This window comes from Lactuca virosa, chromosome 8 (assembly GCF_052849685.1).
Source record: "Lactuca virosa cultivar CGN04683 chromosome 8, Lactuca_virosa_CGN04683_v6, whole genome shotgun sequence".
Classification (NCBI taxonomy): Eukaryota; Viridiplantae; Streptophyta; class Magnoliopsida; order Asterales; family Asteraceae; genus Lactuca; species Lactuca virosa.
The window spans coordinates 218,567,434-218,591,319 of NC_136433.1; the positions used below are offsets into that span (position 1 = coordinate 218,567,434).

Genomic DNA, 23,886 nt, shown 5'->3' on the forward strand with positions numbered 1-23,886 from the left:
GAGAGAATTATGTGGGTATGTGTATGTATGTTCTTTAATGTTGAAGAACAAACCAATAAATGTGTGTGTTATGGTTGCTTATGAGAGAGAGAGAGAAAGATATATATATATATATATATATATATATATATATATATATATATATATATATATATATATATATTATTTTTGTTTTATTTTTAATTGGTGGTAATAAAATAAAAATAGAAAAATAAATAATAAGGGACAAAATCATCTTTATAAAAAAGTTCAAACCAAATTGGATCAAAATCGCAACAAAATGAAAAGATTTGACTTCTAGTATTAGTCCAAACTTTTTTGGACAAAAGTATTAACCGGGAGCATTTGTGCACTTTTGTCTTCTCTAAAAAGTTATGGGCTGGAAATGGGCTAAAGCTAAAGCCGAGTAAAAAACGTCACTCATCTGCTTTCTTCAATTTCTCTGCAATAATCCTCCATACACCCTCAATCGAGAAAGATGAACGCAGTTTCAAATTCTGAAAGGAACTTCAACGAGGGTACTTCAAAATCCGATTTCTTAATTGGATCTCTGTTTAATTGTCTAAAATCATATGATTGTTTTCTAATTCAATGTGTTGCAGAGAACGCCGGTGGAAGCGACACGGACACGATCCCCGACGAATCACCGGAATACTATGAGCCAATATCTTCCAGTGCCATCGAAGATGACGATTCTTCCGATCAGAACTCCGATACCGATCACGAACTTAACTTCCACCGTCTACCGAATGGGGAAGCTCGTTGCGTACAGAATGGAATAAATTCTCTGGATCTGAGCGACGAAGATGACGAGGAAGACGAACACGAAGAGGAGGAGAGGATGAGAGAAGCGATGCAGAGAGCTTTTAGAGAGGATGAGAGCCGTCGAAGGGCTCCGTTGACGCCGGAGAATACGACTAGAGTGATGGAGGCGATGCGTGGGATATCGTTCCCAGGAATGGCTCCGGATTGGGCGGGTCGAGTTCCTGAGGATCGGTGGATCGATCAGTTAACAGGTATCAGACAGCCACCATCTTCAACTGCATCTTAGGTAAGAGTTTCTACATAATGTCATTTTGATGCATATGATAAACTGATTATGCAAATGCATTAGAATCCATTGAATTGCCTGATCATCTGTTTAAACCATTGAATTGTCTGAGATTGATTTCAGCATTTCATTTAGGATTTCAATCAAACACATATGTTGATTAGGTTCCTAAGATAGGACTCTTTCTTGAATGATAATTTGATTCAACACAATGTTCTGAAGATCAAGATTATAAGAATGTATTTTGTTGAAGCAATATGTAGTTAGACTCTCAATAAAAGTGGTGTTTATTGTTGCTTCATGTTGTTAGATTTTGATGTTTTATATCTGTTTGGCTCATATGGAAAGTAACACAAAGTTAAAGGGCAATTCATTTCAAATAAGTTTATTTACAATGCTAGACAATGATAGGAAAAAAGATTGAACAGTTATTATATTGTAAAAGTAAAAGATTATATTTTGGGACTATATGTTCATTTTGCATACATAAATAGGGATTGTATTTCTGTGCGATGCAACGAAAACTCTATAAAAGATTACAAAAATGTAATTATATTTGAAATCGAAGAATATTTAGGATATTAGGTTCAATAGAAAATGATAATTATAATATTAAATTCAAGTGGATTTAAACATTTGTATAACTTTATATTTCTCAACTAGATGTACTGAATATATTTTATAAAGATATAAAGAGAAAAAAAAACATACTTAATAATGATATGCAAAGAAAGGGATTTGAAGACAGACTATACGTCATGTTTGATATATGTTAGATTAGACAAATTTGTTTATCAATTTAGACCAAACATATATAATGTCTGACATATGTTGAATTAAGAAAAATATGTTGAATTAAGAAAAATTTATATTATTATGAAGATAAAATCAAGATGGTCTCAACGGTCTCATTGATATATTTGGATTTAGGGTTAATGACCTAGAAAGGTAACAAACTTTTGTTTTTGTCCACATTTAAGTAACCATGTTTTTTTCGTTCATATTTGACCATTGAACTTGTTTGACCTATTCAAAATAGGGTAATATGACCGGAAACTAGGTAATATTACCCTATTATGAACCTGTGTTTTAAAAATCGCGCCTAAGGCGCTAGGAGGCACTAGGCGACATAAGGCGACAATGGAAACGCCTCCAGCCTCCAAGGCGAGGTAGTGTACAGGAGGCATAAAATCTTGCTGTGAATCGGCGATTCTGTTTGAGGCGCCAAAGGGCTCGCCTTTAGGGATTCATGTACCGGGCCTTGTGTATTGGGCTTAATTCTACCCTATACGGCTATACCTATTAATTATGTTGTTGCTTTTTAACTGTAATTATATATGTGCCGTTTAGTTCAATTCACGCTTCACATAGATCAATGCCGACTCTGCATTACTTCTGGGTATTCCAACAGGTCTCGATAATCACTATAAATCCATGTATCTTCTCCTCATTCTCTATCAATCCATGCAACTTTCTTCCCTCGTTCTCTATATTCTTTTGCTTCCATTATTCTGAAGTCTTTTCTTGTCATCCCTTCTTCTCATTCCACTGATACTATGGACACCAACAATCCTATTCTTGACACTGAAGATGCAATGGATCCAGGCAGGAGATATGGTACAACTGACCCAACAAATAGATACAAGTTTACTTGCAAATTTTGTGCAAAGTCAACTTCTGGAGGAGTATACCGACTAAAACAACATTTAGTCGGAGGTTTCAAAAACTGTAAAAGATGCCCAAAGTGTCCAGAGCATGTGCGGGAAGAAGTGAAGAACTATATGATCCAGAAAGAAGCAGAAAAAAGTGCAAGAACTACTGACCATTCAAATGTAGTGACACTTGATGACTATGATGAAGATGATGATGGCGTGGGACAAGGAAGTAGCAAGCCTCCACCTAAAAAACCAAGACAAAAGGGTCCTCTAGACAAGTTTTATGCCACTAAACCAGAAGACAAACTCAAAGGTAGAAAATGTGGAAAACAGCAAACAATTAATGAAGTATGTAGAAAAGACCTTAGGGACAAGGCTTGTAAGGAGATAGGTCGTTGGTTTTATGATGCAGGGCTACCTTTTAATGCAGCCTCTTATGATAGCTTTCATATTGCAATGGAATCTGTTGTACAATTTGGCCCGGGATTCAAACCTCCAAGCATGTATGAGCTTAGAGTTCCTCTACTTAAAAATAAAGTGGAATCCACCCAAAAAGTGTTGAAAGATTACAAGCAAGAATGGGCAGTAAAAGGTTGCTCGATTCTGTCAGATGGATGGCGTGATTCAACTGTTCAGAAAGATATTGTGAACTTTTTAGTGAATTCTCCTAAAGGTTCAGTCTTTTTGAAGTCCTTGGATGTCTCAGAAATCAAAAAAGATGCAAACGTATTGTTTAAAATGCTTGATGATATGGTGGAAGAGATAGCAGAGGAGAATGTAGTGCAAGTGGTGACAGACAATGCATCTAACTATGTTAAAGCTGGTAAGTCACTAAGCCTTAATAACTCTTTTACCTGTTAGTTACTGTTTTGAGTACACTTGTCTTATTCTTTCATATTTCTCTCAAAACTCTTTTAGGATCAATGTTAGAGGCAACAAGACCATATTTATACTGGACTCCTTATGCTGCTCACTGTATCGATCTAATGTTGGAAGATATTGGAAAGATCCCAAGGGTGCGGAATACTTTGAAGGGAGCTATGTTCTGCAATGGTTATATTTATAACCATGTTGGCATTGTCAACATGATGAGGAGATTTACAAATCAGAGAAACCTACATAGGCCTGCAATCACGAGATTTGCAACATCATTCATTACTCTCTCCCAAATGCATAAACAAAAAAATAATTTACGGAAGATGATCACGTCTCCAGAGTGGAACAATTCCAAGTGGTCAAAAGATGCTGCAGGGAAGAGACTAACATCAACTTTTTTGCAAGAAAGGTTTTGGAGAAATATAGTCTTTGCTTTAAAGTTGACTGGACCTCTTGTTAAGGTTCTTAGAATGGTAGATGGAGACAAAAAGCCAGCCATGGGATACATCTATGAGTCCATGGATAGGGCTAAAGAGACTATCGCTGCTAGTTTTTTGCATAAGGAAGAACATTATAAAAAAGCTTTTGAGTATATTGATGCAAGGTGGGATTGCCAACTCCATAGACCATTACATGCAGCTGGGTTTTTCTTAAATCCAGAATTGTATTACAAAAATCCCGAGAATGCAATGTGTGCTGAGGTTATGAATGGATTGTATGCAACCATTCAAAGGTTGGTACCTGATTTGAGCACTCAAGATAAGATTGGGGAACAACTAGACTTGTATCAAAATGCCCAAGGTCTTTTTGGCAATCCAATGGCCATAAGACAAAGAGACAAAAGAGCTCCAGGTAATAAAAAAAATAAAAAACAGTGGATTGGTCCCTGATTTTTTTTGTTACCTGACTATTTTTTTTTCTATTAACAGATGATTTTTTTTCTGTTAGGAACTGATTTTTTTTTCTGTTAACAGCTGATTGGTGGTCTGCCTATGGAGCGTCGGCACCGGAGTTACACAAATTTGCTATCCGAGTTCTTAGCTTAACTTGTAGTGCTACGGGCTGCGAGAGGAACTGGAGTGTCTTTCAGCAACTTCATTCAAAAAAAAAAAAAGAACAGATTAGCACAAAGTAGATTAAATGACATGGTGTACATCAAGTTTAATCGTGCTTTGCAAAGAAGATATCAAAGAAAGGACACAACTGATCCTATTCTTTTGAAAGAAATAGATGAAAGTAACGAGTGGTTGATGGGTCATATGGATGAGGAAAATGTTGAGGAGGATGACTTTGTGTTTGACGGAGATGATTTAACTTGGTCTGCTGTTGATAAAGCTTCTGGGGCATCTGAGCCTAATTATTCTACTAGGAGGTCATCTACACCAAGTAAGTTCTACTAGGAAGGCATCTGAAACCTCAAATTGTAGAAGGGCTTCTAGGGGATTTAGCTTGATTGATGAAGAGATAGAAGAAGACATTGGAGTTTCTGAAGATGATGGGGAGGAGGAAGTACTTGGGATTGATGTTGATGACGATGATGCTGATGAGTTTTAGGGATTTTGGTTATTTATGATTTCTGTTATGTTATGTTATGTTATGTTATGTTTTGTGTTTGTCTTTGAATTATGACATTGGTGTTTTTGCTTCTTAACTTGGTTATTAAGTTGTTTTGTCTAGGAGTTATGGTTCTAAAATACTTTTAACTTTTTTTTTAATATACAAGCGCCTCGCGTACGTGAATCCCTCGATTCGAAGCGCCTCAAAAAATGAGGCTCTCGGATGGCTAATCGCCTCGAAGCGCTTCACGCCTTTTAAAACATAGTTATGAACAGGTCAAACAAGTTTATTGATCAAATATGTACGAAAAAAACATGGTTACCTAAATACGGACAAAAACCAAAGTTTCTTACCCGTTTTGGTAATACTGGACAAGAACCGTCTTAGGGACTGTGTGCCAATGAACAATTAGGTTAGGCTTGGTCTAACCCAGTTTAGTCCCGGCTAGTCATGGGCTAATCTGTGTTGCTCGGTCTTTAAAACACATACAACCTAACCCCGAATTAGCTGGGCCTAAACTGGGTTGACCCAAGACTTAACCATCTCCTCATACACAAGACCGGACAGCCCGATTTCATTTCACATCAATAGATCTTATGATTACTTGCACTTAACATAAAGAACCCAATATTACCAAAATGGGCAAGGAACTTTGGTTTTTGTCCAAATATTTATGTAACCATGTTTTTTCCGTACACATTTGACCAGTAAACTTGTTTGATCTATTCATTACAGGGTAATGTTACCGCTAATTACCGGTCATATTACCCTATTTTAAACAGATGAAACAAGTTCAATGGTCAAATGTGAACGAAAAAAACATGGTTACCTAAATGTGGACAAAGACCAAAGTTCGTTACCTTTCTAGGCCATTAACCCTTGGATTTATATCGAGTGTCACATAATAAAATTATAATAAAAAATCAGACTTAAGAAGTTAAATTAATTATAATAATAATAATTAATATTTTTTACAAAATTGTTATAAATATATTTGGTTTGTCACCATTTCTAATCTAGTTCACTTAAATCATCAATACTCATTGTTAATTAAAGAAGTTTATATATATCAAAATCTTGGACAAGAACGCGATACCAAACAATCGAAGAACATTTTTTTAGAAGATGTTATTAAAAATATGCGGTCATGAACGGAAAGATAATCAAACATAAAATGGATATTTTTAACAAAAACTTGCAACTTAAAGTTTAGAATTCAAATGCCAAGTCACAAAGCTGTTTTGCAAACAAAAGAGAATCTAATTAATGATCATATGGATCTTGGTAGTGCTAGAGAGTAGAAAACCAAAAATGTTCTAAAGAATTGGCAGACTTAGAGTGGTTGGAAACAATGAATTTGGATAAAAAGGATAAAGTGTGTGGAATAAACAAGATGATGAGAATTCTAATTTTTTTTCATGGTGTTTTGAAGCCGAGGAGACATATTCAAGGGGTCTTGGCTTTTATGGTATGTGGATCAATGACCCACAAGGAGTAAAAATGAATTTCAGTCGTTTTTTGCTACAAAATATGGCAATTTAGCATAGCCATACAAGTTGTCGTTTTAAGAAGATTTTTGTCGACCAATTTTCTTCTATAGAATCTCCTTTTATAATGGATGCAGTGAGAAAGTCGATACGAGGTTGTGGTGTGGATTAAACACTAGGATCGGATGGATTCAATTTCACATTTTAAGGAGTTTTTAGGAGATTGTAAAATTCAACATCTTCAATCACGTGCAAGAAATATATTGATTGTCATATTCATCTGGAACAGTCTTCTCTTGTGGAGTACATAATTGGTTGGATGCAATTAAATCCTCATCTCTCACTCATCAAAATTGTGATACAGGTGTTGAGGACTGCCTTTATGGCTTTTCTGTTGCTGCTGTTTAATTTTTCAATGTTTATAGATTCTTTGTTTGGAGTACATATGCTTTTCTCATGGTTGTGTGTGTGTTGTAATCTTTAATCTCTTTGTAAATGCTATCCTTTGTCGTGATGAGTGTTAATGATATGTATATATTTTCTTGTTTGGTGTCAATCTCCTATTCTTTATGGTGATGACTATTAATGATATATTGGCATCTATGGAAACAGGGCATTACTCTTCAAATCTTGAATTTTCTTTTATATTTGAAAAAAGCTTCCAAGCAACCCTTTTAGCCGATACAAATTTGTTTTTACAAGACATAATAAAGGAAAGTAATTTGCTATGTTGATTGGTAAAAACTAAAGGAGAAATTAAAAAACTAGAACTATGAAAATACATAATGTTATAAAATAATATGTTGTGAAAAAAGAAGAAGCGTAAAATGGTCATTCTTATCATTCGACCTATCCGCTTAATCAAAAAACACGGTTGCAGTCAGATGTAGATTCAGTCAAACCCAGACAACTTCAGATCAGACATGGCTCTGACTCACTCAATAACTATCAAACATCCCTAAGTCTAATTCATTGCTAATATAAAACAATGGTAAGATTAATGATCAACAAGCTTTCTGATGTGATTGGGGATGTTGGTAGCGGTGAACAAGCGATGTTTATTAGTCGATCTTGATTTGTTCCCCTCCCCTTTCGGTAGAGATCTTAACTCTATGATTCGATTTTTTATTCTATTTTCGAATTTAGCTTTATCAAATAACTGAGGATTCGAACCGAATAAGAGAGAATGAAATACTTCCTGTGTAAGAGCTCTTCAAACCTTGTCCTATCGAAGCTGCGTTAATACTCCTGGGAGTGTAAATGGTTTGAAAGAAGAATCATATAGGAGAGAGAAAAGATTTGGCCAGATCGTAAAATTATTGACAATCCTTTTAAGAATCCTTTAATGTTAAATAAAATCATTAACTACTATAAAGAGAAAATGGAAGCTTATGGTTTTAAAGTCGTTTTTGAAAACGCTTATGATTCATTGGATTGGGGTTATATAGATGACATGCTTCAACAAATTGATTTCAGTTTAAAATAGAAAATTTAGATTCGTCTACCGCGTCCATTTAATTAAGTAGGTTACATACTTTTGAGTTTCCTATATGGAGTGGTCTTTTTAGGGGGATCCTTTGGCCCCGTTCTTGTATATTTTGGTTATGGAAGGGTTCTATATTGTGATATTTGATACGATAGCCAATGAGTTTTGTTTTGTTTGTGTTTTTTTTTTTTTTTGGGGGGGGGGGGGGGGGGGGAGGGAGAAAGAGCAAATTGGTTTTGAGGATATTGATATTTTAATTTCATTTTAGGAAATGATGAGATGCATTTTGGAGAACGGTCTCAAAAATGAACATGAAGAATTTAGTGAGAGTTTTGCATTGACTCTTTCTTGCTTTTAGGCTGAAAATAAATTTTCAAAAAGCATCTTATTGGAGATTGTCGCTTTGAGTGACGAGGTAGCTATTATGGTGAATGTAGTTGGGTGAGTTTCTTCCAATATGCCTTTCAGGTGTCTTGGGTTGCCGGTGGGCTTGGATCTATCAAAAGTAGTGATGAATTTGGTTCCTAGAGGGGCTGTATTGATTAATAAGGTAATCCTCGTTCGTCTAAAGCCCTTCCGATCTTGAGAAAATAGAACAACGTCAGACTTTCACCTGCTGCTAAACCCGGGAGAATGCTCCAATGCTTAAGTCAGATGCAAGATATAGGTGATCGTTATCGAATTATGAATGAGATGTGGTTGTCGAGAGCATACCTGTTCGTGGTCGAGCTAGTCTGACTTTATACTACCTTTGCATGGGAAAATGGAGATGAGGGCGAGTCGAAAAGGTCCCCGTCTCATCTTCATTAATGCGCCCAGTGCTGAAGGTACAAAAGCAGTACTTATGAACTGTCTACAATGTTGTCATTCTCATTATCTAAGCTGTATCGAACCGTGGGCCCATGACAGGCTGTTTGTGTATTGTTCCTTATGACTCCTTATGACTCACAATGTTTTTCTTAAGTCAAGTGGTTCGACTTCGTCTTGCATGGTTCAACATTCCACGATACACTCGTCCGGACTGTATATAAGTGGTCCGGGTTCGGATCGAATGAAAAACTTCTGTTCGAAGGTGACATACCTCGCTAAGTCCCTTAAGTTCGGATTATTTTTAATAATTCGAATTTACTTCTCGTTTATCGACATCGGCCTCTAATAGATAGACTTGTCTGTCAAATTAGGTATCAGATTTGACCATTCCACCCCCTACGACTCATCATTGCCTATCTTATTACAGTTACCTTATAATAACCAACCACCCCTTATTTATCAGGAAAGATTGAATCATTTTTCTTCAATTGCTTCTTCGATTTTAACTACGCACTCCTCTCTTTGCTTCAAATTCTTCGAACCTATTTGATTTCTTCCTTCATCCCTTTATCATGACGAAAGGTAATCATCCCGTCCACACAACCTTTTTTACTTTGACTCAAGGATTATTGGACCAAATTATCAATCTTTCCAAATCGATCCCCAATTCAAACATATTCTTCCTTCTCAGGACCAGCCTATCTACATCTCCCCAGAAGGTTATGTTGGTGTTTACACTGTGTTCTTCAGGTGTAGACTCCGCCTATCCACCTTTGAGTTCCTAAATTCCATTATCGGGCATTATAAACTACACATTTCCCAAATTACTCCCAACGGTTTCAAGAAAATCATGTGTTTCGTGCTACTAAACAAAGCCCTAAACATAGTTATGTCTTTATCTATGTTTCATCATTTTTACGTGACTATGGAAAGGGGATTGGGTATCTTTTTCTTTGCCTTATGGAGCTATTGAGATATGCGATGGGTTGCCCACCTCTATCAAGAAATGGAAGATCGAGTTCTTCTTTGTAGACGCATCTACTTTTGGAGTTATTATGCATTTTGAAAGCCTCTTAAACTGTGATCATGAACCTAACCCCAAACTTACTGTAGATGGTTAATCCAAGATAAATCGATTGGTTGCTAATTATGTCAAATGGTTTGATCCTAACGATTCCATTCTCATACTTGCTGGACTATAAAGAGTCCCCTATGTAATCGACATGTCTGCTGCTCCGACTATTCGTGGCCAATCCAACATGCTTCTTAAACGTCTTCTCCGGAGGTGTAATACCCACTATTCCAAAGTTGTTAAGGGGCCTACCACGAGATCTGAAACTCCTGTTAAAGGTGAGGCAGTATTGCAGTCTGAATCTAGGATTGATTCCCATGTACAACCCGAGTCTGACGATCGCGCTGTGATATCATTGTCTCCCGCTATGATCGGTCTAAAGGTCAACATCCAAATTTTTCTTTATTTAAGCCTGCAGGAAAGATGAGCACCTCAACGAAGTGTAAGAGGGATCTTTGTTCATCTGAGGGAGTAATCGTCACTGAAGTAGAACATGTGGACCCATAAACCGTGCCCCTAGACAAACCGAGAAATCCTAAAGACTTGGTTTCGCCAAAGCATCTTCGTTTTGCTCGCCACACCAAACCTGCGAACCTTCCAGATTCTAATAAGGTGGTTGAAGATCCTTCCTTGAACAATCCTACCATTTACAAGCCTCCACTGCCCCCAAACACAAATCCTTCCTTACTTCATGACTGCCCAGTCTAAAATGACCCTGAGCTGGTAACTGCTACTGAGGCTTTATCTAGTCCTTCGCCAAGCCTTACGCCACCTCCTTCTTCAAGTAGTGCTCTGACCATAGATGATGTGGTGACGAACCCTATGCCGATCCCTAAGGCCTCCGGTACCAAGGTTCGGTCGGTGATGTCCTTGCTAAGGAAGGGTGCTAGCCAACAAGCCTTTCATGAAAAATTGTTCGCTTCCAGTCTTGCAACCTCGACTTCCATAACTACAACCCATGTAATCGAGGTGAATCCTGCTTCCACAGTTTCTACCATTCTTGCCACTGATCTTATCGACATGAATGATTTGATAACGTCTTCCGAGGGAGTAACTTCAGATATGATAGCTGAAGGTGACCTGGTGACCGAAGTCATGTCCAACAGCTCTTCTGTTCCAAAATTTGGTAAACTATCTTTCCTCATCTTTCCACATAACTACTCTTTTTTTATTCCTTACTTCTTACTCGTTATGTTGTTTGTTTAAATTTCAGATTTTCCTCTGCCAAAGAAGAAAGCTCCCCATCTTCCCTGATGTCTTTAGCTTCCTCCATCCCATCCTTTTTGCATCATTTCACTACCACCTCCTTTGTCAATAAGGCTTCTCTTAGAAAGATTACCGATGAGGAGGGGATAGACAAGGCTCAGACTCACATCCTTGAGGGCCTTCATTGGATGAATGAAGTATCTTTGTGCAACAATGCTCGTATGGTAGCTACGGCTGCCAGAGACATGGAATTTGACAAGTTGTCCGATTGCATGGACAAGCTTCGATCAAGTTATCAGGTTTTAGAATGAGAGAAGACATAACTTATGCAGGAGAACATTGACTTAACCTCTTCCAACAAATAGATATCACTAGACTTGGCTGAATCTGTGTGTATTCAGGAAGAGCTTCACCTTTTGAATCACGACCTACAACTGAAACTTGATGAAACGAGCGCTCGTGATGCCTCGTTAGCCAAGGATCTAGAAGAGGTGACTCAGCAACTTGCCGGTTTGAAGACTATTTTCTCAGAGAAAGTATCTACTATGTACATTGCTTGTTCGGAAAAGGATGTTAGTGCAAGACAATTGGAAGATGAGGTGAGCATTCTGCAATTGTCTTTGAGGGAAAATGATGCTCGGATCAATGAGTTGGAGATTTACAATGCATCACCCAAACAGGATGCCCTGTTTCATTAAAAATTTATGAGCAACATTCCCTCGATCTGAAGTGGACATTGAAGCAGGGGATACCCTTCTTTTTTCGGGCTCTACTTAACTCGGAGGAGTTTAACCATGCCAATGCTTCCTTACAAGAGGCTGCTATACAACTTGGCTAGCATTAAGCCTGTACTTAAATAGCATCCCGGTATATGAACGTGATGGCTAGTCTCGAGCTTCCTTTGTCTTTTCCGAAAGCTACTGAATTAGTTCTCCAACGGTTCACTAAACTTACCAACTTTGATTTCGCCTTGTTAAAGATGCTCGAAGGAGATGGTGTATATGCGAGCTTTTGAAGAAGGAGCTAGAGGAGATGGATTCTTCTAACACTAGATCTGATGATTAGCTTTATATCTTTTTTTTGTAATCGTAATATTCTATCTGTAATGTAACTTTCTTCTTCCTTGAAGCATTTCTTCCGTATTAGATTTGTGCTTTCAGTACTTGGTATTGTGACATAAGCTTTAGCTATTCCTTCATAGCTTTTAACATTATATGTATCAACTTAGCTTAATTTATGAATGATGGACCATAGTTTTGTAACTAGTTGAATTTGCCATTATATTCTTCCCTTCTGTTGTTCATATAACCCATCCTTAGTGAGTGAATCATGATTATCATTTTATACAACCAAATCTAGGGGGATAGTGTAATGTCTCAACTGTCAGGTATCATTATTATTCAATTTAGACTTCATGTTTTAAGGCCTACTCGACGAGTTGATGCTATGACTCGTCGAGTAGCAGCGGGATGTGACACGTCATTTAATGATTTAACTCGGCGAGCCGGGAAGGGGACTCGACGAGTAGGAGCTGGCGGGGGAAACCCTAAATTTTAGGGTTTTTGCACCCTATATATTGGACCCTTAGCGCCTCCCACTGTCTTTTATCACCCCCTTGAGAGACAGAAACCCTAATTTTCGTGTGTGTGACCCTTGTGAGTGTTTTGGAGCTTTGGAAAGTGATTTAGTGAAGGAAATTTGTAGATCAAGAGGCTACCATCAAGGAAATTTGTGTGGATCCAGAGTCTACTTCAGTTTGGGCACATTTTTGAGGTAACCAGCTGATTACCTTGATCTCTTTCCTCCTAGAACCACTCTTGTGTAAAGTTTAGGGTTTCTTTAGCTTATTTATGAAGGGATTATTGTGTGGGAGCTAGATATGAAGTTAAAACTTCAAATCTGAACCTCCCTTGGGTCCTACGTTCATAAAGTTCTCAGTATTGTCATGAAAGAGCCCTTCCTTATGAGTAGAGCTTCATTTCAAGCTTGGATTCGGATTTTGAGGCACGCAAATACGTAAAGGTAGCAACTTTACGTTGCTAATGCACTCTAGGGACCTAGATCTACTGTTTGGAACGGAGGGATAGTTCAGAATCGCTTGATCATGGGAGTATTCGTATGGACTCGGCGAGTCTGGGAGATGACTCGGCGAGTCGAGTAGGGTTTTTGTCCGAATTGGTCCCGCATGGACTCGGCGAGTCTGGGAGATGACTCATTGAGTCAGTTTGGGTTTCCAAGCACTGGGTTGCGTATTGACTCGACGAGTCTGTTAGAAATTCGGTGAGTTGAGTCGAGTAACTCTTGAATCAGTAGGGACTCGATGAAGGGAAAGTTGCACTCATCAAATAGGTCAACATGGACTGTTGACCATTGACCAGTGACTTTGACTTTGACTAGGGAGTGTCTTGTGCCTTCCAAGGGCATTTTGGTAATTTGAGTAATTATTGAGTGGACCGCTTACGGGTACAGGCGAGGTGGTTGGAGCTATATCTGGAGGTGTGGACAGTATTATTCCGAGCTGCTAGCGGGGTGAGTTATCCTCACTATATCAATAGGGTCAAAGGCACCAAGGCCGACCCTTTAGGTTGTTATTCTGGTTATAGTATGCTGTATGTGGTTATGATCTGTTAGATCGGTATTAGGATAGACATGATGATGTTATGCTTTATGATCCTTTAGGATTGGTATGTTAGTGACCTGGTTAGGTCGGTATTCTGGTTATAAGTGATTGCGATGATAGATGATCTGTGAGATAGTTATATCTGATATATATATATATATATATATATATATATATATATATATATATATATATATATATATATATATATATATATATATATGCCAGTATATGTTATTTATGTGCACATGGTTATTTGTTTGATGGTTGGGTTGAGGCGGTCCTGCTTTGTGCTGAAGGCCAACATACCCGACGAGCGGTCCAGATAGACTGTGGGCCCTGCATGACGGTCCAGTCATACCGAAGGCTCGGGATAGATCCAAATAGATTGTAGGCCTTGCAAGGCGGTCCAGTCAGGCTGAAGGTCCAGTATACATGTTGTTGTTATCTGTTATTGATATGGTATTATCGGTGTAGTATTGGTATTTTGGGGGTAACTCACTAAGCTCTCGGGCTTACAGTTTCAGTTTATTGTTTCAGGTACATCAGGAGATCGTGGCAAGGCAAAGGCGTGACCGTACCGCTCTTCATCCTTATGATTTTGTTTCCGGGACACTCTGATGAATAATATTTTGAAAACAATTTGTATAACACTATTTGTTTTTTAATGGATGAAAAAGTTTAAAATTTGGCTTAAATTTTTGGATGTTACAAGTTGGTATCAGAGCCTTGGTTTGAGTGAATTGGAGGAACACTCGTGTGAATCCAGTCTCAAATCAAGAAAATTTTCAAGAATAAATTCTAAAATGGTTTTCAAATAAGGGATGGAGGATGCGAAGTGTACGATCAGCCGGAGCCAGTTAGTAGACCCCAAAATACCATACAGTTATTTTATATTATGATATGTTAGAACAGCATGCTAGTACTAGGCTAGGGATCTCCAGGGATCGCATGATAGAAATTGCCTGATTACTTGATGCCTGCTAGCCTAGGGTTTTCTTTGTATGAGATTGACATCATTACTGTGGTTCCTTGTGTATGTATCATGGCTGTATATAATTAAGATCTTATAGCCTGAGAATATTAGATTTGGTCTTGTGCTTAGGGCCAGGTTGGATATTCGAAAGTCTATGAGGTCTAGCGTTATGTATAGCTAGCATACACTGGTGCTACAGGGTTGATGAAAGTCTCATGGATGGCTGAGTTATGAAGAGTTAGTAGATCAGTAGTGAGATGTTTAGTATTCCTCTAGAAGTGAGGATGGAGAGTTCGTTATGATTATGTATATTATTAGGGTTTGTGATGATACTTGGGACAAATATGGGTAGGTGTGGAAGGTAGTATGGGCCCGTACTACTGAAAGCATAGGACCCATACGCGTAGCAAGGAAGTCACAACCCCTAGGGTTTGTGGGAATTGGTCTCCCGATATTATGTTGTTTATCTGACGCCTTTGGTATATTTTCTGTATGGTGGTGACGATACGTTTTGCGACTGGATCCGGGTCGGGATCAGGATCAGGATCAGGAGACGGAGGCAAGGGTGTGCCTGTAGCACCTGAGCCTATGGTGCAGATAGGGACAGAGGAGTTGGATGCCAGGATTCAGGAGATCCTGCATGATGAGATTGCCGATGCGTTTCGAGCGCAACTACCAGAGATGTTTGGGTCGATTAAGACCACTATGGTCGAGTACTTTGATGAGCGTTATGCAGCCTTAGCAGAGACGGCTGCCGCTACAGCCACATCGGCTGTAACCGCGACAGGGGGTGGAGGAGGAGCCAGTCGGGCTTTTCAGTACCGGGACTTCGATAACACGAAGCCACCGACATTTGATGGTACCCAGGATGCGATCAGGGCTATGAGGTGGTTATCTGACGTGGAGGGCTGTTTCTTCACGTGCTCATGTCCTACTGACCAGAAGGTCAGGTGCGCCCTGAACCTGCTGAGGCTTGGGGCCAAGGACTGGTGGAGACTGACGACTGGGTCGTACACTGATGATCAGAGAACTACTATTACTTGGGAGCGGTTCAGGGATATGTTCCGCGCTCGCTATGTTCCACGTGTGGAGCGGGAGCGGCTTGCTCAGGAGTTTTTGACTTTGAAGCAGGATGGAGAGTCGGTGATGGAGATCACCCACATGTTCACAGAGAGGGCTATGTTTTGCCCGGAGTTTGCTTCCGAGCAGTCTCAGATGACTCGTTATCTGAGCATGCTCAAGACCGATATCCGTCAGTTTGTTGCCACGCAACGTTGTGATACTCTTCTGGATTTTCAGGAAGCAGCTAGGCGGCGTGATTTGGAGTTAGAGCTGCAGTTGAAGGAGCAATGTCAGGTTCCGACACAGTCTCAGCCGGCACCGAAGCGGTCTAAGACCGCTGATTCTAGGACCGGGGGTCAGCAGAGCCGCGCTTGTGGAAAGTGCGACATGGGTCATTCTGGAGTTTGTCGAGCAGGTGGTGGGTGCCACAAATGTGGCAAGGAGGGGCACTATGCCAGGGACTGTCGCCAGTCCGCCCCAACAGCAGATATGAGGATATGTTATCACTGTCATCAGGTTGGTCATGTGAACACCAACTGTCCGCAGCTCGCAGCCAAGCCGACGCAGGTTTCCACACCAGCTACTTTGAGGATTGCGGATGGGAGGCCGGTCAAGGCGGAGCCTCCAAAGGCTCAGGGGCGTGCCTTCCAGCTCACGGCCGAGGAGGCCAGGGCAACACCGGATGTGGTTGCTGGTATGTTTCTATCCCTTATTTCAGTTATTATATATATGTTATGCTTATCTGTTGTACCTATGTTTAGGTACGTTTTTACTAAACTCCTTGCCTGCATTGGTTTTATTCGACTCGGGGGCGAGTCGGTCGTTCGTATCTCAGACTTTTAGTAGGGGGTTTAGTGTGCCAGTAAGTGGGCTTGAGTGTCCGTTGCGAGTTTCTATCGCCAACGAACACATGGTTTCTGCTTCTTCGGTCTACCGGGGATGTGAGTTGGAGATTTTCGGGGTGTCCTTCCCGATAGATTTGATTCCTATTCCCATGGGGGAAGTATGTGTGATTGTGGGGATGGATTGGCTCAGTCGTTTTGGCGCCATGATCGATTGTGAAGGGCAGCGGGTTGTAGTTCGAACCCCAAGTGGGGGAGAACTGGTGGTATATGATGAGGGCACCAGAGTAGAATCAGGGTTTTGTTCAGCAGCCAGGGCTCGACAGTATATTCAGCACGGGTGTGTCGGTTACTTAGCGTATGCGGTGGATACGCGGGTCAGGGACCAGACTTCAGTTTCAGAGGTCCCGGTGGTTAGAAAATTTGCTGACGTGTTTCTGGAGGAGTTACCCGGAGTGCCTCTGGAGAGGCAGGTTGAGACCCTCAGGCAGAGGGCGTTTGAGACCCTCAGGCAGCGTTTGTGTGAAGCTCCAGTGTTGACTCTCCCTGAGGGGGTTGAAGACTTCGTGGTATTCTGTGATGCGTCCATCACAGGGTTGGGAGCGGTCCTCATGCAGAGGGGACGAGTGATTGCATATGCATCGCAGCAGTTGGAGCTGCATGATACTAGGTATCCTACTCATGATTTGGAGTTGGGGGCGGTGGTTTTTGCCCTCAAGATATGGAGACATTATCTATATGGGTTCCATTGTACCATATATACGGATCACAAGAGTTTGAGGCACATCATGGATCAGCCCAACCTGAACATGAGGCAGCGCAGGTGGCTGGATGTAGTCAAGGACTATGATTGTGAGATCCTTTACCACCCTGGTAAAGCGAATGTGGTGGTGGACGCTTTGAGCCGCAAGGCAGTGGGGTCTTCCACCCTAGCGAGATGTATGAGGATAGCCGTGGATCCTCCGATTGTGAGTTTGATCAGGGACGCACAGGTTGAGGGTATGAGACCAGAGAATTGGAAGAAGGAAAAGATTAAGGGTGAAAACACCCGGTTTGTGCAAGATGGACGAGGATTGATGACCCGTTACGGTCGTGTATGGGTTCCAATGTATGGGGGAATCAGACAGACCGTTTTGGAGGAGGCTCATAAGTCTCATTTCTCCATTCACCCAGGGGCCACCAAGATGTTCAGAGACCTGAGTTTGAGTTACTGATGGCCGTGTATGAAGCGAGAAATCGCTGGGTATGTCGAGAGGTGCCTGACTTGTAGGATGGTCAAGGCCGAGCATCAGAGACCGCATGGTCTGTTACAGCCCTTGGAGATTCCCATGTGGAAATGGGAGCAAATCTCGATGGATTTCATTACTAAGTTGCCGAAGACGGCAAAGGGACTTGATGCTATATGGGTTATTGTTGATCGATTGACCAAGAGTGCTCACTTCTTGGCTGTTTGGGAAAGTTCTTCGGCCGAGAAATTGGCCGATGTGTATGTTTGTGAGATCGTTGCTCGGCACGGGGTACCAGTTTCCATTGTTTCCGACTGGGATGTCAGGTTTACTTCCCGTTTCTGGCAGAAGTTCCACGAGGAACTGGGCACGCGGCTGCACTTTAGTACAACGTTTCATCCTCAGACCGACGGGCAGAGTGAGCGGACCATTCAGACCCTCGAGGATATGTTGAGGGCGTATGTTATTGATTTTGGAGGGAGTTAGGATTCCCACCTACCTCTTGCAGAGTTTGCTTACAACAATAGCTATCATTCCAGTGTTGGCACCCCGCATTTTGAGCTGTTGTATGGTCGGAGATGTAGAACCCCGATCTGTTGGGGTGAGGTTGGACACATGGTACTGGGTCGGACGGAGGTAGTTTTGCAGACTACCGAAAAGATTCAGCAGATCAGACAGCGGCTGCAGACCGCTTAGAGTCGGCAAAAGAGTTACGCTGATAGACGCCGATCGGATTTGGAGTTTCAGGTCGATGATATGGTGCTCTTGAAGGTCTCACCATGGAAGGGTGTGATTCGCTTCAGAAAAAGGGGAAAGTTGGGTCCCCGCTATATTGGACCGTTCAGGGTCGTTTCCAAGATTGGTAAAGTGGCATACAGGTTGGAATTACCGGATGAGCTCAGTCGGATTCACAACACCTTTCACGTTTCGCAATTGTGAAAGTGCATTATGGACCAGGAGGCAGTGGTACCATTGGATGACATTCAGGTTGATGAGCGCCTGAATTATGTTGAAAGGCCGGTGGCTGTTTTGGAAAGGAAAGTGAAAGTTCTGTGAAAGAAGGAGGTCCCGTTGGTGAAGGTACAAAGGGAGCATCGGAGGGGATCTGAGTGGACATGGGAGCCGGAGGCTGAGATGCGAGAGCATTACCCAGAGTTATTCACTACAACAGACTTCGAGGACGAAGTCTAAAATAAGTGGGGGAGAATTGTAACATCTCAACTGTCAGGTATCATTATTATTCAATTTAGACTTCATGTTTTAAGGCCTACTCGACGAGTTGATGCTATGACTCGTCGAGTAGCAGCGGGATGGGACACGTCATTTAATGATTTAACTCGGAGAGCCAGGAAGGGGACTCGACGAGTAGGAGCTGGTGGGGGAAACTCTAAATTTTAGGGTTTTTGCACCCTATATATTGGACCATTAGCGCCTCCCACTGTCTTTTATCACCCCCTTGAGAGCCAGAAACCCTAATTTTCGTGTGTGTGAGCCTTGTGAGTGTTTTGGAGCTTTGGAAAGTGATTTAGTGAAGGAAATTTGTAGATCAAGAGGCTACCATCAAGGAAATTTGTGTGGATCCAGAGTCTACTTCAGTTTGGGCACATTTTGGAGGTAACCAGCTGATTACCTTGATCTCTTTCCTCCTAGAACCACTCTTGTGTAAAGTTTAGGGTTTCTTTAGCTTATTTATGAAGGGATTATTGTGTGGGAGCTAGATATGAAGTTAAAACTTCAAATCTGAACCTCCCTTGGGTCCTACGTTCATAAAGTTCTCAGTATTGTCATGAAAGAGCCCTTCCTTATGAGTAGAGCTTCATTTCAAGCTTGGATTCGGATTTTGAGGCACGCAAATACGTAAAGGTAGCAACTTTACGTTGCTAATGCACTCTAGGGACCTAGATCTACTGTTTGGAATGGAGGAATAGTTCAGAATCGCTTGATCATGGGAGTATTCGTATGGACTCGGCGAGTCTGGGAGATGACTCGGCGAGTCGAGTAAGGTTTTTGTCCGAATTGGTCCCGCGTGGACTCAGCGAGTTTGGGAGATGACTCATCAAGTCAGTTTGGGTTTCCAAGCACTGGGTTGCGTATTGACTCGGCGAGTCTGTTAGAAACTCGACAAGTTGAGTTGAGTAACTCTTGAATCAGTAGGGACTCGATGAAGGGAAAGTTGCACTCAGCAAATAGGTTAACATTGACTGTTGACCATTGACCAGTGACTTTGACTTTGACTAGGGAGTGTCTTGTGCCTTCCAAGGGCATTTTGTTAATTTGAGTAATTATTGAGTGGACCACTTATGGGTACAGGCGAGGTGGTTGGAGCTATATCTGGAGGCGTGGACAGTATTATTCCGAGCTGCTAGCGAGGTGAGTTATCCTCACTATATCAATAGGGTCTAAGGCACCAAGGCCGGCCCTTTAGGTTGTTATTCTGGTTATAGTATGCTGTATGTGGTTATGATCTGTTAGATCGGTATCAGGATAGACAGGATGCTGTTATGCTTTATGATCCGTTAGGATTGGTATGTTAGTGACCTGGTTAGGTCGGTATTCTGGTTATAAGTGATTGCTATGATAGATGATCTGTGATATAGTTATATCTGATATATATGCCAGTATATGTTATTTATGTGCACAAGGTTATTTGTTTGATGGTTGGGTTGAGGCGGTCCTGCTTTGTGCTGAAGGCCAACATACCCGACGAGCGGTCCGGATAGACTGTGGGCCCTGCATGACGGTCCAGTCATACCAAAGGCTCAGGATAGATCCAGATAGACTGTAGGCCTTGCAAGGCGGTCCAGTTAGGCTGAAGGTCCAGTATACATGTTGTTGTTATCTGTTATTGATATGGTATTATCGGTGTAGTATTGGGATTTTGGGGGTAACTCACTAAGCTCTCGGGCTTACAGTTTCAGTTTATTGTTTCAGGTACATCAGGAGATCGTGGCAAGGCAAAGGCGTGACCGTACCGCTCCTCATCCTTATGATTTTGTTTCTGGGACACTCTGATGAATAATATTTTGAAAACAATTTGTATAACACTATTTGATTTTTAATGGATGAAAAAGTTTAAAATTTGGCTTAAATTTTTGGATGTTTCAGATAGACCATGATGGCTTATATGATCGAACCGTAGTGGCCGAACCATGGTGATCTTTTGCATAGCTAAACCATGGTGGCTTATATGATAAAACCATGGTGATCTGTTACAGAGCCGAACCATGGTGTTTAAACCATGGTAGCTTATAAGATCGAACGATGTTGGCCGAACCATGGTGATCTTTTACATAGCCGAACCGTGGTGTTTAAACCATGTTGGATTATATAATCGAACCATGGTAACCGAACGGTGTTGATATTTTACATAGCTGAACCATGGTGGCTTATATGATCGAACCATGGTGATCTTTTACATAGCCGAACCATGGTGGCTCATATGATCGAACCATGGTGATATTTTACATAGCCCAGCCATGGTGTTTAAACCATGATGGCTCATATGATCGAACCATGCTGGCTGAACCATAGTGATCTTTTACATTTTTGAACATGATGTTTAAACCATGATGGCTTATATGATCGAACCATGGTGGCCGAACCATGGTGATTTTTTACATAGCCGAACCATGGTGGGTAAACCATGATGGATTATATGATCGAACCATGATGACTGAACCATGGTGATCTTTTACATAGCCGAACCATGGTGATCATTTACATAGCTGAACCATGGTGTTTAGACGATGGTGGCTTATATAGTCAAACCATGGTGACCGAACCATGATGATCTTTTACATAGCCGAACGATGGTGGCTTATATGATCGAACCATGGTGACCGAATCTTGGTGATATTTTAGATAACCAAACCATGGTGGCTTATATCATCGAGCCATGGTGGCTGAACCATGGTGATCTTTTACATAGCCGAACCATGGTGATATTTTACATAGCTGAACCATGGTGGCTTATATTATCGAACCATGGTGGCCGAACGACGATGATCTTTTATATAGTCGAGCTATGGTGTTTAAACATGGTGGCTTATATGATCGAATAGGGATGAGTGTGTGATGGAACCGGTACCGTACCATATCGTTCCCTATTTCCCAAAAACCAAATTTGATCGAAAGTCAATCCTGAGTACCAAACCGAATTAACATCACTGGTATGGTATCGGGAATGGTATCGGTTTTCGGTACTAGTACCGGTACCGACGGTACTGAATCTTGAATTTCATGTATTTGGAGTACCGATTACTATCCCATATTTTTAAATTCGGTACCGGTTCAGGTACTGTACGGTACCGGTACAGGATCAGGATTTACGAAAAACTACTAATCCCTATGATCGAACCATGGTGACCGACCCATGGTGATCTATTACATAACTGAACCATGGTGTTTAAACCATGGTGGCTTATATGATCGTATCATGGTTATCTTTTACATAGTCGAGTCATGGTGTTTAAACCATGGTGGCTTATACGATCGAACCATGGTGGCCGAACCATGCTGATATTTTACATAGCCAAACCATACCATGGTGGCCGAACCATGGTGATCTTTTACATAGCCGAGCCATGGTGTTTAAACCATGGTGGCTTATATGATTGAACCATGGTGATCTTTTACATAGCTAAACCATGGTGGCCGAACAAAGGTGATATTTTACATAGTTGAACCATGGTGTTTAAATGATGGTGGTTTATATGATCGAACCATGGTGATCTTTTACATTGCCGAACTACAATATTTAAACCATGGTGGCTTATGCTGTGAGACGATCTTTTTGTTTACTCGGCCTATGCATAACATGCATGGTTAAGTAATACAAACGATTTAAAAAAAAAGTCATATTGACTGTCAAAGCATACAATTACAGCTTTGAGTTGTTCCTCTCGATCCTTAAATTTCCCAAAAAGAGATTAGATATTGCATCAACGTAGTGTGCCGAGCTCCCCTACGCCCAGGGCCTTCTTCGCTTTCGTCGTTACCTAAAAGTGGAAACATATTAAGTTGTGCATATTCCAATTTCCTGGTAACCGCCTCCCTGCATGGTCTCCAAGACATAAGAATCATTCCCCAGAGCTTCAATCACTCTATATGGCCCCTCCTAACTAGGGATCAACTTTCCTTTATTCTCCTGCCTCCCTGCCTCATTCCTTCTTAGCACCAGGTCCCCTACAACATAGGCTTAACCTCAGACTCTCTTGTTACAGTATTGTTCTGTCATCTCCTTGTATGCAGCTTGTCGTATAGCAGATTCGGTTCGCTTTTCTTCCAACTGATCTAGGCTGACCCGCAGATCCACACTATTTGAGTCTATGCAAGGATTTGAGGCCCGTGGGTTCCGAATGCTCATATCTATTGGGATCACTGCTTCGGACCCATACACCAAGATAAATGGTGTTTCTTTCGTGGGAGTCCGAATCGTTGTTTGATATAACCACAAGACATGTTGTAGTTTTTCCACCCAATTCCCTAGCGATTTTTCTAATCAGTTTTTGATTCCTTTCACAATGGTCTTGTTTGTCACTTTCACCTATCCGTTCACTTGAGAATGAGCCACCAAAGTGAAATTTTTCTTGATACCCTTGTCCTTGTACTAATTTTTAAGGGATTTTTAGCAAACTATTTTCCGTTGTCGCTGATAATGTCATGTGGCAAGCCGAACCAACATGCTATTTGCTTCCAAACGAAGCTGAAAACTTTCTTTCCTGTGATGACTACCACCGCTTCGCCCTCAACCCATTTGGTGAAATAATCAGTGGCTACTATCAAGAACTTGAGTCTTCCGGGAGCCTCTGGGAATGGTCCCACTATATCGATACCCCATTGTAGGAAAGGCCATGTTGTCATGCTTGTCATTGTTACAAATGGTAAGTTAGGAACATCAGAGTGGATTTTGACAGCTATGCACTTTTGAACCACTTCGTTTGTGTCGTCCGTCATAGTTG

At 41.0% G+C, this 23,886-nt stretch overlaps 2 protein-coding genes and 1 pseudogene across 7 annotated transcripts; 2 read left to right on the top strand and 1 right to left on the bottom strand.

Moving 5' to 3' along the window:
• The first annotated feature begins 359 nt into the window (after positions 1 to 359).
• On the top strand, positions 360 to 7,182 carry LOC145129763 (uncharacterized). 5 transcript variants are annotated; one of them, XM_079064565.1, is made up of 3 exons: positions 360 to 518; positions 603 to 1,051; positions 6,991 to 7,182. In XM_079064565.1, the coding sequence occupies exons 1-2, from the start codon at positions 479 to 481 to the stop codon at positions 1,049 to 1,051; spliced, it is 489 nt and encodes a 162-aa protein (XP_078920691.1). In that variant the 5' UTR covers positions 360 to 478; the 3' UTR covers positions 6,991 to 7,182. The 5 variants fall into 5 exon arrangements, with proteins under 5 accessions (XP_078920691.1, XP_078920692.1, XP_078920688.1 ...); XM_079064566.1 differs by lacking the exon at positions 6,991 to 7,182 and adding an exon at positions 6,764 to 6,912; XM_079064562.1 differs by lacking the exon at positions 6,991 to 7,182 and adding an exon at positions 6,572 to 6,696.
• LOC145129762 (uncharacterized) lies at positions 1,051 to 5,261 on the top strand (annotated as a pseudogene). The gene is made up of 3 exons (XR_013717651.1): positions 1,051 to 3,529; positions 3,625 to 4,434; positions 4,557 to 5,261. The product of XR_013717651.1 is annotated as an uncharacterized LOC145129762 (transcript).
• Positions 7,183 to 23,560: 16,378 nt separating the features above from the next.
• LOC145131256 (uncharacterized) lies at positions 23,561 to 23,881 on the bottom strand. The gene has a single exon (XM_079065973.1). It carries the CDS (start codon positions 23,879 to 23,881, stop codon positions 23,561 to 23,563), a length of 321 nt encoding a protein of 106 aa, XP_078922099.1.
• Between the last annotated feature and the right edge of the window lie 5 nt (positions 23,882 to 23,886).